Below are 13,770 nucleotides of genomic sequence, written 5' to 3' on the forward strand. Positions count from 1 at the left end.
TTTCTGGCTGAAATAGCATCAATACTGTCACTTTGAGCATTATATTTTCTACCTTCACTTCTTTTCCATGTCTTTATGGCTCAAGTAGGTCAACAATAAACGTTTTTCTCCCAATATAACCAGTTTAAATGAGTCTGATCAGTAATATATCACTTAAAATGTCACTAAAATGAGATGCCATAAATTATTAGACGTTATTTTAGTGTAATTTAGATTTTATTTCGTCCCACTTATCGGCATATGTCCCAAAATTGGTATAAATAAATCTGAAAACTAAAGATCCAAGAGCTTTGTTTTATATCCAGTTAATAAAACTTTATTAATATTGCTGTTGAGGCAATATTTAATTAAAGGGACATAACAAACAAGCTTCCAGTTAAACCTCTGGTCCTCATTGAAGCTGCAGCTCCAGTCTTTAATTTCCTCTCATCTCAGATTAGCAGCTGTGGTTTCTTCCTCTTTTCCCACAAACACTGAATAAACTTCACCACGACTGTATAATTGTCACGTGTGGATTTGAGTTGGCAACAACAAACTCAAAATAGGAAATCTTATTTTTTCCCTCTCTTCACCTTTAACACACAGAATAATAAACTTGTGTAATAAAAAGAGAAGGAAACTCTGTACAGAAATAGCACTTTGTTTATAAGGAAGGTGGTGTGAAACATCTGGATTACACCTTGTTTAATCCACCTTTTTTCAAATGTCACCACACAGACTGAAGCCTGGCTGTGACACCGCCCCCACTACACCTCCTAGCGACAGGAGGGGGAAAGTAAAACGAGCGCACACACACGCACATTATTGCAGTTATGCAATAATAAAATGAAGGAGTGTCCTACAGCAGACTGAGAGCAGACATTATGAATGTGTCAGCCTTAATTTTAACAATAACATTAAAAACACACATTTACACCAAACACAACTAAAAAACTAGATTTCCTATTCCAAACAGAATAATAAGAGTATAATGTAAGAGTCCAGAGTTGCTTTAAATAACGCTAATTATTCCGCACGTTCATGTTTGCTGCTGGAAATGTCAGAAGTTTGTCTGTGGTGCGTTTAGGTGCTCCCGAGGAAGCGCGGACAACAGAGTTACACTTTACACTAAGCAGAGTAAAAACACAAATAAGTTAAAAAATATAAAATATAAAAAGTACATAAAAACAGAAGTAGATTAATACTGATATACTCTACTCAAGTAAAAGTACCACTATTGTTTATACAATTTTAAAGTGCCGCTCTAAACATGTACTCAAGTCAAAGTAAAAAAAAAAAGTACATTGTTTAAAATGTACTTTTAAAGTAAGATTAAAGTTTTTTTTTAAACAAGGTTCTTCCTTGTGTGGTGCAAAAATGGGAAACACGTCGCACACGAGTTGTTTTAATTATTTAAATTAAAGGCAGATCTTTACAAATTCAAGTGCTGACAAAACTAAATATGTAAACACATAAAGTCTCAGTCAAAACGGGACCTGTCCTCATCAGCAGAGGTGGAAAGTAATGAATTACATTTACTCGCGTTACTGTACTTTTTAATGTCATTTTTAAATGTGTAATTTTACTTTTACGTACATTACTGAGTACAAAAAAAACAACAAATAGTAGTGAAATGTCCCATGTGTTTTTCCGACAGCACTTGAACGCAGCGTCGTCGTGTAGGGGCAGACAGATGTCGTCAACTCTCTGCTCCCAGGTCTAAGGAGAAGGAGGAGGAACCATCGAAATCTCAACTCCTGGATCTGACTGATTGACTGACGGTAGCTGCTGCCGCTGCTGCGGAGCTGGATATTAACTTTATCTAAAGATGAACACACTTCCCGACAGAAGAACGCACTTTTCGATCGCTCTGTCACACTATTTAGCAGGAGCGCAGTCGCTGAAAGTGTAGTTTTCTCCGCCTGTGTCTCCAGGTCGCTTCGCTCCTTCGCTGTTGGACTAAACTCCCCAACATCCATGCTCGGATCGGCGGGGACGAGAACCACGGGAGGGATGTGATTTGTTCTTGTTGTCCAGTGTCTAAGAGCAGCGAGGAGGGGGACAGTGAGCTCCCCAACTCCCCTCATGGTTTCCAGCTGAAGTCGCGACGTGTGTTTGAGCCGAAGTTATGAAAATGACCGGAGCCATGGAAACTTCTTTCAAACTGGCTTTGAAGAAACCGCCCTCCCTGCGGACCGCAGAGGTAAACAAATCTAACGTCTCTTCATTTAGCATCACTCGGCTAATGTTTGCTAATGAACTGAAGTTTTTGGGAAAAGTGTGTTGTTGTTTTTTGCCCACGATGGCTCACTGTAAGTGACAGTAATCCGACTACTAATCTTTATTCTGAATGAACCATAGTTCGGATTACGTTTGCCACTATAATATTCCATTCATATTCCAGTTTACGCGTTGTAGGACAAAGTTCCACTGGATGTTATAATCAGATTAATATGAATTCTGTATAGTGCGACTAAAATATAACTCTCTAATTCTGAGTATGCTCTTCAGATTAAGAGTAATAATACAGATTCAGATTGTGTATTTCTAATAGAATATGGCATTCATGTGTTCACTGTTTACATGATGCAGATCATTGCCCATTAGGACAGTATAATCGGATTAAGACTTCCACATAATGACATTTAGACCGGAATACTCCAATCGAATTAATCAGATTATTGCTAATTCTGCATATGGAATATAGTAATCCACAAATAACAACAACCAAAAAATCTGTTTGCATTCTATTGTCTCATTTTGGATTAAATCAATCAGACTATATGTATGCAAAATGCTTATTTGTATATATATCAAACAATAAATCAATGCAAGCGATAAAATGCTAAAAAACAAAACAAAACAAATGGTTTATTGGATTACAAACCAAATTGTAAGTATTGCAAAGTGTTGTTGCTGTATGAATGAAATGAAATACATGAATGAAAGATTAATCTGGGAGGAGCCACAACATAAAGCATATATTTGTAGGCTGTAAATAAAAATAAACTTCCATTGTCTTGTACCATCCTTTATCAATGAAGCCAGTATTTTACTACACGTTTCCTTAATCTCATAATATATATATGTACATAAATACTTACTCACAGCTCCTTTTTAAAGATGACTTTTAAGAATAGTCAGTAGTTGTGATGTTCTCAGCTCCTCTGACTGTTCTTCCAGAGGTGAGGTCTATAATATAAACACCGGAAATAAACAGTCCAAATATTACTGTACATGTAAACACAGTCGATGAAGGAAGTGGAGCATTGGAGAAGAAGTGGACTGCTCTGGTTCTCATGAAGGTCCCTGTTAACACAGCTTAAACCCTCTCATGACCTGGATTTATTCTTATTTTATGGCTGTAGAACCCTTTTTGTTGGGGTCAAAATCTGCTTTTCTTGTGTCCCAGCTGTGGACACGAACCACATCAGTGCTGTCATTGTGTCATCCACAGCAAACAAAACATCATCACGTCACAGCTTTCCGTCACTGGGTTTATATGATGGTGTGTGTGTGTGTGTGTGTGTGTGTCTGAATGAGTCCAGTTAAATTTAATCACTGCTGCTTTCACATCACTCCTCCCTCCTGACACGAAGCGGTGGAAACACAGCTGGCTTGTCATTTCTCTAGTTTCACTCTCTTTCCCAAAAATAGCTCTTGTCGTTCTCTCCCCTCCATGTTCGGCTGCCTGTTATAGTTCTGAAGAGTAAGAGCTTTTCAAGGCGCCACCAGATACAAAACAAACTCTCGGGCTTTAGGTTTTCGGCTTTGAACGATGCTTTTGAATCGGTCTTTTTGAATCTTGCTTATCATCATCATCATCATCATCATCATGTGATTGTAGCACACACAGATATTCAGCCACTGTTCTGTTGTAGATGCTGCATGTTCCTCCTCCTCTGTTTCTCTCTCTCCTGCAGATTTTAATGCATCATTGATGCAGCAGAGGTGAAGACGGGTTAAATGTTTCCCTGCAGTTATTCATGACTCGTGAATATTGGTAACGCTGCTCTCGCTGGGAGTTAGGTAGCTGACTATCACGTACAGATGGACCATATTATCCTTTATTGTTATATTATCCATATAATCCTCTATGAATGATGGAGACAAAAGATAAACTTGAACTTTCGGTCCATTTCGAAGCACATTCGAGCTACGATTGTGGCTCAACTAAGCGGTTTAGCCGGACTACTAGAATGAAGCGCGTTCACCTCTACTACTCTCAGCTCAGTAGTATTAGGCAGTTTTTGGTTTAGTTGCTAAGACTTCCTACCTTCCATCAATCTCGACTTAGTCCAAAAAAATGGACCAGTCTGGATTTCACCATGCTTCTTTTGCTGTTGTCTTCTTCTGTTAAATCTGGATTAAAGCCCAGGATTGGGAACTGTGTAAAGTCGCTGTATTAAGACTGTTTTATAATGTCATTAACACAAACATTAGCACAGATTGTTGTCGAAAATTCCCCTGATCATTTTATTCATAAAATAACAATGAGAAATAGCCTCTCAGCTGGATCTGGATCCTGCAGCCCAGGAGTCACAGGTACCTGTTTTTGCTGCAGTGTTTCCTGTGCTGATTTTTGGGGAAATTCAAAATGTGGAGAAGGATTTTCGGTCAAATCATGTCTTTTATTTTCCCACACTTATTTTATTTTACTTCGCAAATGTGAGTTTTTGTAGCCGAGCTGTAGGTGAGTGTCTCCAGTGCAGATGTTTGGCTCAGTGGGAAAGCTCTTGTCCTCCTCCTCCACCACAGGTTTTATGCCCAATCTCCTGTTCCGAGGCTTTTCTGTCTGGCTCTTTCATGATCCCTCCTCTACCTTCCTCAGTGCCATCCAGACGCTACACGGTGGTACCACGGAAAACAAACCGTCGTCCGGTGATTTACGGCGTTTCTCGCAGGCCGACCGGTACACATCGGACATTTATGAGAATTCCCGACCATCGCGAAGCCACAAGCTCTCGGTGGAAGAAGTGAAGGAGAGGAAGAGAAACACAGAGCTCTGTGGTGACGAGTCACTTTTCTTTTAAAGCAAGCACAGTTTGTGCTGTATGGGGAAAACAGAAGGAGCTGCAGACCTGTGTGTGGTCGCTGGTGTGTTCTTGTAATGAATGCAAAGAGGCACATTTCAAAAGAGACTGTGTGTGTTGCCAAAGAGCGTGGTTTGCTGAATGCTGACGCAGCTCAGCCGATCACAGTCAAAGGATTATACTGTTGGTTGTATTTTCTCTTCCAAGTTTGTGCCAAATGCCCTGGTTGTCTGGTTGTGTTCTCTGTGCCATCTGCGCACACAGAGGGGTCAGATCTTGTTGCTTTCTGCTCTGTAGAGGCCTTTGGTCTGGATGAGAGCTGCCTGATACTGGAATCCACACTGTAAATGTGACAAATAGTATGGTTTTGTGTTAGATTTTCTCTATTTCTATCATGTTTATCATGATTTTGGACTCTGACTGATCTGAAATCAATAAGAAATTGCCACATCTACTTTATAGTCATACAGTCTTTGTACAGAATTTTTTACCTTTCTCTTCACTTTGCCGACAAAGCCAAGATTACCAATCTCAGGTTCACTGTTGTGTCCAAGGACACTTGAGCATGAGAATGTGACGAGCCAGGGATTAAACCACCAACCTTGGCTACTGGACATCCTGCTTTTGCCTCCTTTTAGCATTAATATACACTACCGTTCAAACGATTTTCCCAAGTTTTCTATTAAAAATCAGACTTTTATTCATCAAAAGAGTTGCAGAATGAATAGAAAATATAGTCAAGACATTGACAAGATTAGAAATAATGATTTTTATTCAAAATAAAACTGTTTTCAGCTGTGCTACCATCATTGCACAAGGGTTTTCAAGGGTTTTCTAATTGTCCAAAAGCCTTCTAAGGTGATTAGCAAACACAATGTATTATTAGAACACTGGAAATGGGCCTCTATACACCTATGTACATATTCCATTAAAAACCAGACGTTTGCAGCTAGAATAGTCGTTTACCACATTAACAATGTATAGAGTGTATTTCTGATTCATTGAATGTTATATTCATTGAAGAAAATGTGCTTTTCCTTCAAAAATAAGGACATTTCTAAATGACCCCAAACGTGTACAATTGACGTACACTTCAAAGATGTTTTGGCTGAAACTTGACACCGTTGTTCCACGAGGAGAGGAAAATAAACCGCTTGAGGTTTGAATGTCAACTCTCAGCCTTTTTGGCTGGAGATCTTTCGTTCTGGTTGTAGATGTAGGTCACAGGGAACTGAGGGCCAACAACGAGTCGACTTGTATGTTAATGCAGTCTGGCCGGCTCCTGCTTTCACTCTCTCTTTGCTCTCAGCGGTGCTTCACCTGACTCTAATGTTGCCCAGGGCATCATTGTGCTGTTGCTACAGGATACCTTAAATACCCTCCCTCTGTAATTTATGACAGCGATACACACACAAGAGCAGGACCTGCCTACTTCACAAGAGGGTGGAAATGAAGACAATGTACCTGACACTGGTGATTATCACGCAGATATTTTCAGCCGAGGCATTTGATTGGCCACAGATGCATTCCTTCTCAATACTATAAAACATTTCTTGCGTTAGCCGCTGGCTACGCCAACGGCGATAAACAAGTGTGTGATTTAATATTTCCGTTTTTATTTATCTGCATTTCCTCACTGAAACAATTGTCCGAATAAAACAGCGACAGTTCGTTTTGATCCACAGTTAAACCGAACCTCGTCGTAACTAAAGTGACAGAGACACTAACATGGCATAAATGTTTTTTCTCTCTTTTGCCTGAAGTCATAGCTTTTGAGTGGAAAACATTCTGGAACTTGAGCCACAAGTCTGAACCAGCTGCTGCAGCGATAAAGGGATCCTAAAATGCTTTTTTTGTAGAGATACAATCAGGACAAGACTTTCAAAACAATGAGTGCTGCACCGAGGCCCAAACATCGAACCTTTGCAGACGTCACACAGCGTCGTATGCAGAGCAGAGAATAGCAATGCTTTATTTTTAAACATCCCTTAAACAAGGGTTTGTTTTCTTAGTTCCTCAAACAAACCTCACCTCCATTTCCCAGGAATTATTTCTGTAATTCAAGATCTAGTGGACTTTATTATTATATGTGCTAAAGACATTTCAAACCAATCAAAGTAGTTGTTCTTTTTGTGATAAAGTCATGTATATTATTTCCTTATTATCCAGTGAACACAGCTCGTTTCACTCCTTTAGTTTTACCTTAAATTCTTTCTGACAAGCCCGACTTAAAATGTGAGCAAACATGCGTGTTCACACACATAAAGCCAACGCGAAAACCAGTTTGACGCCAGTGTCGTTTTTGACAAGAAGCCCCGAGGGCTCATCTTTAAAGCCAGCTCTTCAGTCAGCTGACTGTCCTATTTAAGGCAGACAGACGCATGAGTGAGTTAATCAGCCTGTTCATTTCACTGGATAGTAACTCTCGACCTGTGGCTTCCTGTGAGCATAGGTTCATGTTAAAAGGCAGACATTTCACACAAATGCAACAAGTGTTTTTAAATACTTCTTGTGCTTTGCAAGTGGCGACCTGTATGTGATCTGCTGTTGTAGCCTGTATTTGAGTATTTTAGCCTGCGCTATCTTGGTTTTTTGACAGCAGAAGTAACCATATTTGAGCCTGACTATCAATGATACACTGTTATTGTCCTAATATATACAATACTTTGGCCATTTATGACAATATAGGTTCCATGTGCTTAAGTTTTTGCATTATGCACAAAGTTGAAGTCCATTTTTACATAATTCTATAGTTCTTTGACCTTAATCAGACTAATTTCTTTGCTGGGACATGTGTAAACAACTGTAAGTGTGTCATAATAATAATAACCCACCTGTGATTCATGCAGCTTTAAATATAGTGGTTTAAGTTTTCACTTCAGTGTTTGACAAACTTTTCCTGTACTAAAGCTGTGGGTGAGTTTGCAGCAGCTGTTGCTGTGAAACTGACAGTGGCGTACTCTTTAAACCACATCACACCGCTGATAGCTGACGTGCGAGACAAACGAAATGTAATGAACAAGGGGTCAGGAGCGGGGGTAAACGAAGGATCATGCGTTCGCACACAAGAGCCGTAAGTTATTTACACAATGAGTTTCGTAAAAATAAGTGAAAAGAGACAGAAAGTGGGTCACGGACGCCTGTGAATGAGTGGTTACAAGAAAGGTATAGTGAGACAGGAAGGAGGGAAGAGATCAGGGAAATAAATACGTAGAAAATTGATGTTTTTGCTCATTCTTCACTCGCACACTGTTGTCGCTGTACACTTTCAGCAAAAGGTTCCACCGTCCATCTGTGGCAGGATCTGCATTGTGCTAGGCCGGTGTGAAATGAGTGAGGAGGGTGTGATTTTTTTATGCAGTTGGCAGCAGCAAGACTACAAATAAAGTAGAAGAAGAAGAAGATATTAGTGGGTTTCAATCACACAGGTTTCTCAGAGATCCCAAAATCCCTTGAATCTCCTCCCTGAAATCGTTTGATCAGACGCCAAATGTGTGTGTTCCTGCGTCTCGACTGAATCGTCCAAGTCTGTGCTTTCTCAGGATTAAAACATCTGTCGTCTCCCTCGTTTTTCAATATCAAGTCAGATTTGAAAACCCTGTTGCTGATGCCATCACACCCCCAGTGAAAAACAAGTGTTACCCCCGTTGAGAAAGTGAACAGTGTTTTATTTTAAAGGGGCGGTAAAGTGAACACACTCGGAAACACCCTCACACTGCGTCGTATAACCTTAAAATACTGTGTCTACAAATCTCCTCAAGTTGAGGCAGATTTTTTTTTCTTCTACTCAGGTTTCATTAAATCCGGCGTGACGTAAATGCAGAACAACCCCCCCGCACACATACACACGCACACATACACATACACATGCCAGTGACAACATCAACAAATGTGAGTGTGCCAACAAACTGCAGGTTTGTGAGAGAGAGTCTGAAAAATAAAAAGGATACAGAGGAGTCTGTATACTGTGGAGCAGATGGAGAGAGCAGCAATAGCAGTGTAGTGTAGCACGGTGTGTTAGTGTGTTTTTATTTGTGTTTAAATGGTTTGAACAAACACAGCCTTGCCCTGACCCAGGCGACTGAAGGCTCTCCTTATTGGGCCAGTAAAGGCTGAACCTGGGTGAACGGACGCTGCAGTGACTCAAGCTCTAGTGAGAAAGTTCTGGGTCCTCTCTCTCCTGCTCTATGGTTTGTGGTCGTTGGTTTCAGAGCGCCGTGTGACACCAGTTCCTGTGCTGTGGATATTTCTGCTGCGTTTCGTTCTGAAGCCTGAGAAACGGCACGAGGGCAAACGAGACGCGACTCTGAAAACATGCCGTAACCTAGTGGAAATAACACTATGTTTGTCACGTGTGCGAGAGTTGTACTGCGTTCTCTGTGCAGAACAGAGCGGCGATATTGAAAATGTGACCCAATGATACACTGAGTCTTTGTTTGCAGTTGATTGTCATACAGTGATTTATGCAGAGGATATTGCATGCATTTCTTCACTATTGTTTTTGCTTTGTTTTTAGAGATTAATGCACTCGTAGCACATCAGTAGTTTTTGGATTTCCCTTTTGAGTTTCATAATCCAATTGTTAGTCTTGTAAAATGTAATTTTTCTATTGTTTTTGGAGGATTTTGAGGCATATTTTTGTTGAGTTGTATCTAATTCCACCAACGGGTCAAGGTTTTGGATTACAAGCATTATTACACTCATGAGTAAATTGGCATTTTTGGGGATTTTTAAAGATAAATTGTGATGTTGTTGATGCTTAATAAACAGGGTGATACTCTATGATTGACACAAGACATTTTGGCTATGTTTTGGTAATATATTGTCTCACAGTCTGAGCCTTTCTGTGTGGAATTTGCATGTTCTCCCATGTCCAAAAACATGCAGAGGTTAGGTGAACTCTCTAAATTATTGCCTGTAGGTGTGAGTGAACGGTTGTTAGTCTCTATATGTTGGCCCTAAAGCAGTTGATGATGGATGGATGGACTCTTAAATGGCTGCTGACCAAGTCATCCTTTATTTATTCTAGCAATAAAGCAGTTCTCCTTAAAATAAACATTTATTAATGATGAAATTATCCTTGATTTTCTGGTCTACCTTTTAGCTTGTTGTACCTAAAGCTGCACTTGCTTTACACGTTTAATTATGAGCTTGTTAACACGGCACCACTTGCTTCACCAAGTGTTTTTTCAAACCTATAGTCACAGAGGACGAGGACGACCACAGCAACAGCTGAGCTTTGTCTCACGGGGGAATTGTTTAAATGTAAACAAGTCAGCTTTTCCTGTGGGTACCACACCGACCTCATAACTAACAACAGCAGCCCAGGGTTCCCAGTGTGTATGAACATATATCACTGTGTGTGTGGGTGAGTTAGAAAGGAGGGAAGGTGTAGCTACATTCCTCAGTGGACAGCAGGTGTGGACAGGCCAAATTATTGTCAGCACATACCTGGTTTTGTTTCAGAAGCTACAGATTAGTCGACCAATGACATGAGTGGGGATCACTTTCTCTCACAAGGTGTCCTGACGTCTAATCAGCAGCTTATCAGCCACTTTGCTTACATCCAAATCAATTTGTACTAGAACATAATATGAAGTGTTGTTTTTCAGTAGCACAGAATGAACCTCTGAATAAACATCAGAAGGTTCTCCGACACACTTGGGAGGGAAGGGTGAGGTGAGAGATGATCAAAACTGATTATTTTTGCACTATACTTTACAGCTTGTGGTATTTTTACATCTTAAAAGACTTGAATGATCATCGGTTGATCAGTAATCCATAGTTAATTGATGAAAATTGCATAGTACAAACAAGAAGTTACCAGAAATCCTCCTCGTCCATGAAGCAGCCCAGTGTAAAGAACCTGTAGCCACCACCGTCCTCTTATTAAAACACTTTTATGACCTTTGCGAGACAGGTCTGGAATGTGTGTTTGAGAGAAGGAAAGAAGCAGCAGATGCCTCCAGCTGTGCGACGCCGTGTGAGAGCACTGTACTGATTGTGTGCCTTTGTCAAAGTGTGTTTGTCATGGCTGGATGACAATGTTTGCATGGCTGTAATGCTTTGATAACATTACGTAGTAATAATAATACATATCTGCGTTGTTATTGTCTTCCTAAATCCAAAAGGATTTGTCACTTTTGGAACATGAAGCTGGGAAAATGAGCAGAATTCCATATAATTGCTTTGTTTGACGATTAAGTTACAGACTTTTCTAAATTAATAAATTAACTATTAAACTATTTCCTGAAGGTGGCACCTTCAAAATACTTGTATCATTGGCTCAAAATGACCAAACATTTCAGTGATTATCAATTTCTCAGTGGCTGTAATGTTTACTTGACTGTGGTCATTTCATCTCTAAACAAACAAGGACTTAACTTAAACTCCTTTTATGTTAGGTTTGCTGTTCTCTTTTGACATCAGCATGTCCTCCTACATTCTCGGGTGCTTCGTTTCATGACAAATGCTTCATCTTCCTTCCTGAAGTTTAACAATGCTGGTGTGCAGGAAAACCCTGGAAGACTTTATTTTGAAACGCATAACCGTGCTTTGAAGAAATGTTCCCATCTCTCGATAGGTTTATTTTGCTGAGGAGCCTTAAAAAACTGGTTTAAATCTGGATTAAGGTTCACAGCAGTGTTGATTCACTCAACTCCCTTTTACTCGTCAGCGTTATAAGTTGACAGGACGATGATAAATTAAGACTTTTATTAATCGCCTTAAACGCTGCTCATTCCCAGACTGTTTGTACAGTAGTCAGGCAGACTTGGTTACCACTTGACCTGAGCTATTGGTAAATCTGTCTTGGGATTTGACAAAGTTTGGTCAGGTGTTTCACAGTTATTTCTTCACCACACTCAGTTTTAATGGACGCACTTAAAAATGAAAAGTAGCCGTTTCAGTGTCACACACGTGTGTCTTCATGCCCTTGCATTTTCTTAAACTTTTCTCTGTTGCCTCAGCAATAAAACACACTCCCCTATGTGTGGGGAGGGTTCATGCATTATGTAGGTTTCCTAACAGTGTGCCCTACACATCCCTCAGGGACTGACTGGCCTGTCGTCGTCAACAGCAGCAGCAGCAGCAGCATTCTTTTACGGTAGCCAAGCAGCGCTGCGACACGAGGGAGGCGAATCGTTCCCGTTTACAAACCGCTTGTTCTTTCTTTGTTTTGCCTTTTGGAAGAAAATCAAGAACGTGGCAAGGTTACGTTCACAGATTCCCCTCCAGAGATCTGAGCTGTTGACACTGTCTTAAAGCATTCTGTAAAGATGAGTCAGGACTTTGACTCTCCTCTGTTTGTGTCCTTGAATATTGTGCATCATTTTCACCGCATTGAGACACCAGGGCTGCATACCACATTTCTATTTCGAGGAACCTCAAGCACCTACCAGGAGAATCACGATGATAACATAACTAATGACTCAACCCTTTAGCTTTTGGAAGCAGCTCTGCCTTCCATACATTTTTAAGGTCCTTAAAGACTTAGCACAGTATATATATTCTGTAAAGTTTGCAGTCTAGCAGCACAGAAATGTACTCTTTGCCAAAAAACACTGGCTCAGACTGTGTTATTCTTGCATGTAGCTGCACATCATTAGCAGCCAGGGCCTGCGTTTGACCTTGATTTATAGTAAAAGAACAACTTATGTTGGGTCTTTTACAAGATGACTTTGTGGGGGCCCACAAGAAGCAATCTCTGTAAAACCTTTTTAACCGAACGGCAAAACGACTCCAATCTGGAACAAGCAGTTCCAGTTCCACAGCTAATTTTGCCCCATGTTGAACTTGAAGTTTGAATTTCACATAAAACATGTCTGGCATTGTACAGACGGAGGATATCCGGCTCATTGTCATCAGGTTAATCGACTCATCGGTAACTCGTGGGTCAGTTTTGACAAGCGTACGTCAACGGTCTCGTCGCTGACTGGCTGCCAGCTGCCTCTGTTGAGTGCAGTCGAGTGTGGAGCGCTGACAAAAGCCGTGTTGTGGGAGCGCCCCCCCCCCCCTCCTCCTCCAACATCATTTGGCAGATCCCACTGTGGAAACATTGAGTCACTCTCCACATCCCAACACAAACCCGGGACTCTGACGACTGTCATCTGTCCTCACCATCACATCCCATTCTGCCCACTCTTCTTTACTCTGTGTTATATGGATGAATAATACTACATTTTATTTTGAAGGGCATTTCAAGACACCCAAGGACATCTTAAGGTTGTAGATTAAAAATAGTTTATTTAAATGGCTATTTGCTGAGTTTTTACAGGCATATTTTATCTAAAAGTGTGCTTTTGTACGTCTCCACAAACCCCTCGCATGCAGCTCACGCAGTTATTTACATATTCAAAAACAGAGATCGACTAATCTACAGCGGATGGAGCTTACTTTGGATGTGCAGATAAGGAGTCTGAACTCTGTGTTTTATTTTTTGTTGTTGTAAATAAGACATTTGCGACTCAGGTTTGCACCGACAACATTCCTTTGTGAGAGATTTTTGCCAAGTCGACTTGCCTTTCCTTTTTTCAAAGGGCTTTGGAAGAATGAAGTTAGGCTGGAAATGATGAAAACAACTTTCCTCCACCTTGTCATCGCTCGGCCCTCGTGTTCTGTGTTCACACGGACGCTTCTTAACCTGCTCTTTTTGCAATTTATCTGTCTCTATTGTCTCTGCTGATATTTAACAGCATCGGTGTTCTATTAACTGCACGGTGGATATCCCAGTCGTATCAAAGGTGTTGCATATTTGTGC

The 13,770-nt window shown here is 40.6% G+C and overlaps 1 protein-coding gene across 1 annotated transcript in view; it reads left to right on the top strand.

Annotated features, from left to right (window-relative positions):
• The first annotated feature begins 2,043 nt into the window (after positions 1-2,043).
• rapgef6 (Rap guanine nucleotide exchange factor (GEF) 6) overlaps positions 2,044-13,770 on the top strand; it is a 90,424-nt gene continuing 78,697 nt past the window's right edge. Inside the window, exon 1 of the mRNA XM_083910740.1 lies at positions 2,044-2,182. Coding sequence (XP_083766866.1) covers positions 2,108-2,182 — 75 coding nt within the window. The 5' untranslated portion in view covers positions 2,044-2,107. The remainder of the gene's footprint in view (positions 2,183-13,770) is intronic.

The sequence above is a fragment of the Microchirus variegatus genome (assembly GCF_963457635.1).
Source record: "Microchirus variegatus genome assembly, chromosome: 2".
NCBI classification, from domain to species: domain Eukaryota; kingdom Metazoa; phylum Chordata; class Actinopteri; order Pleuronectiformes; family Soleidae; genus Microchirus; species Microchirus variegatus.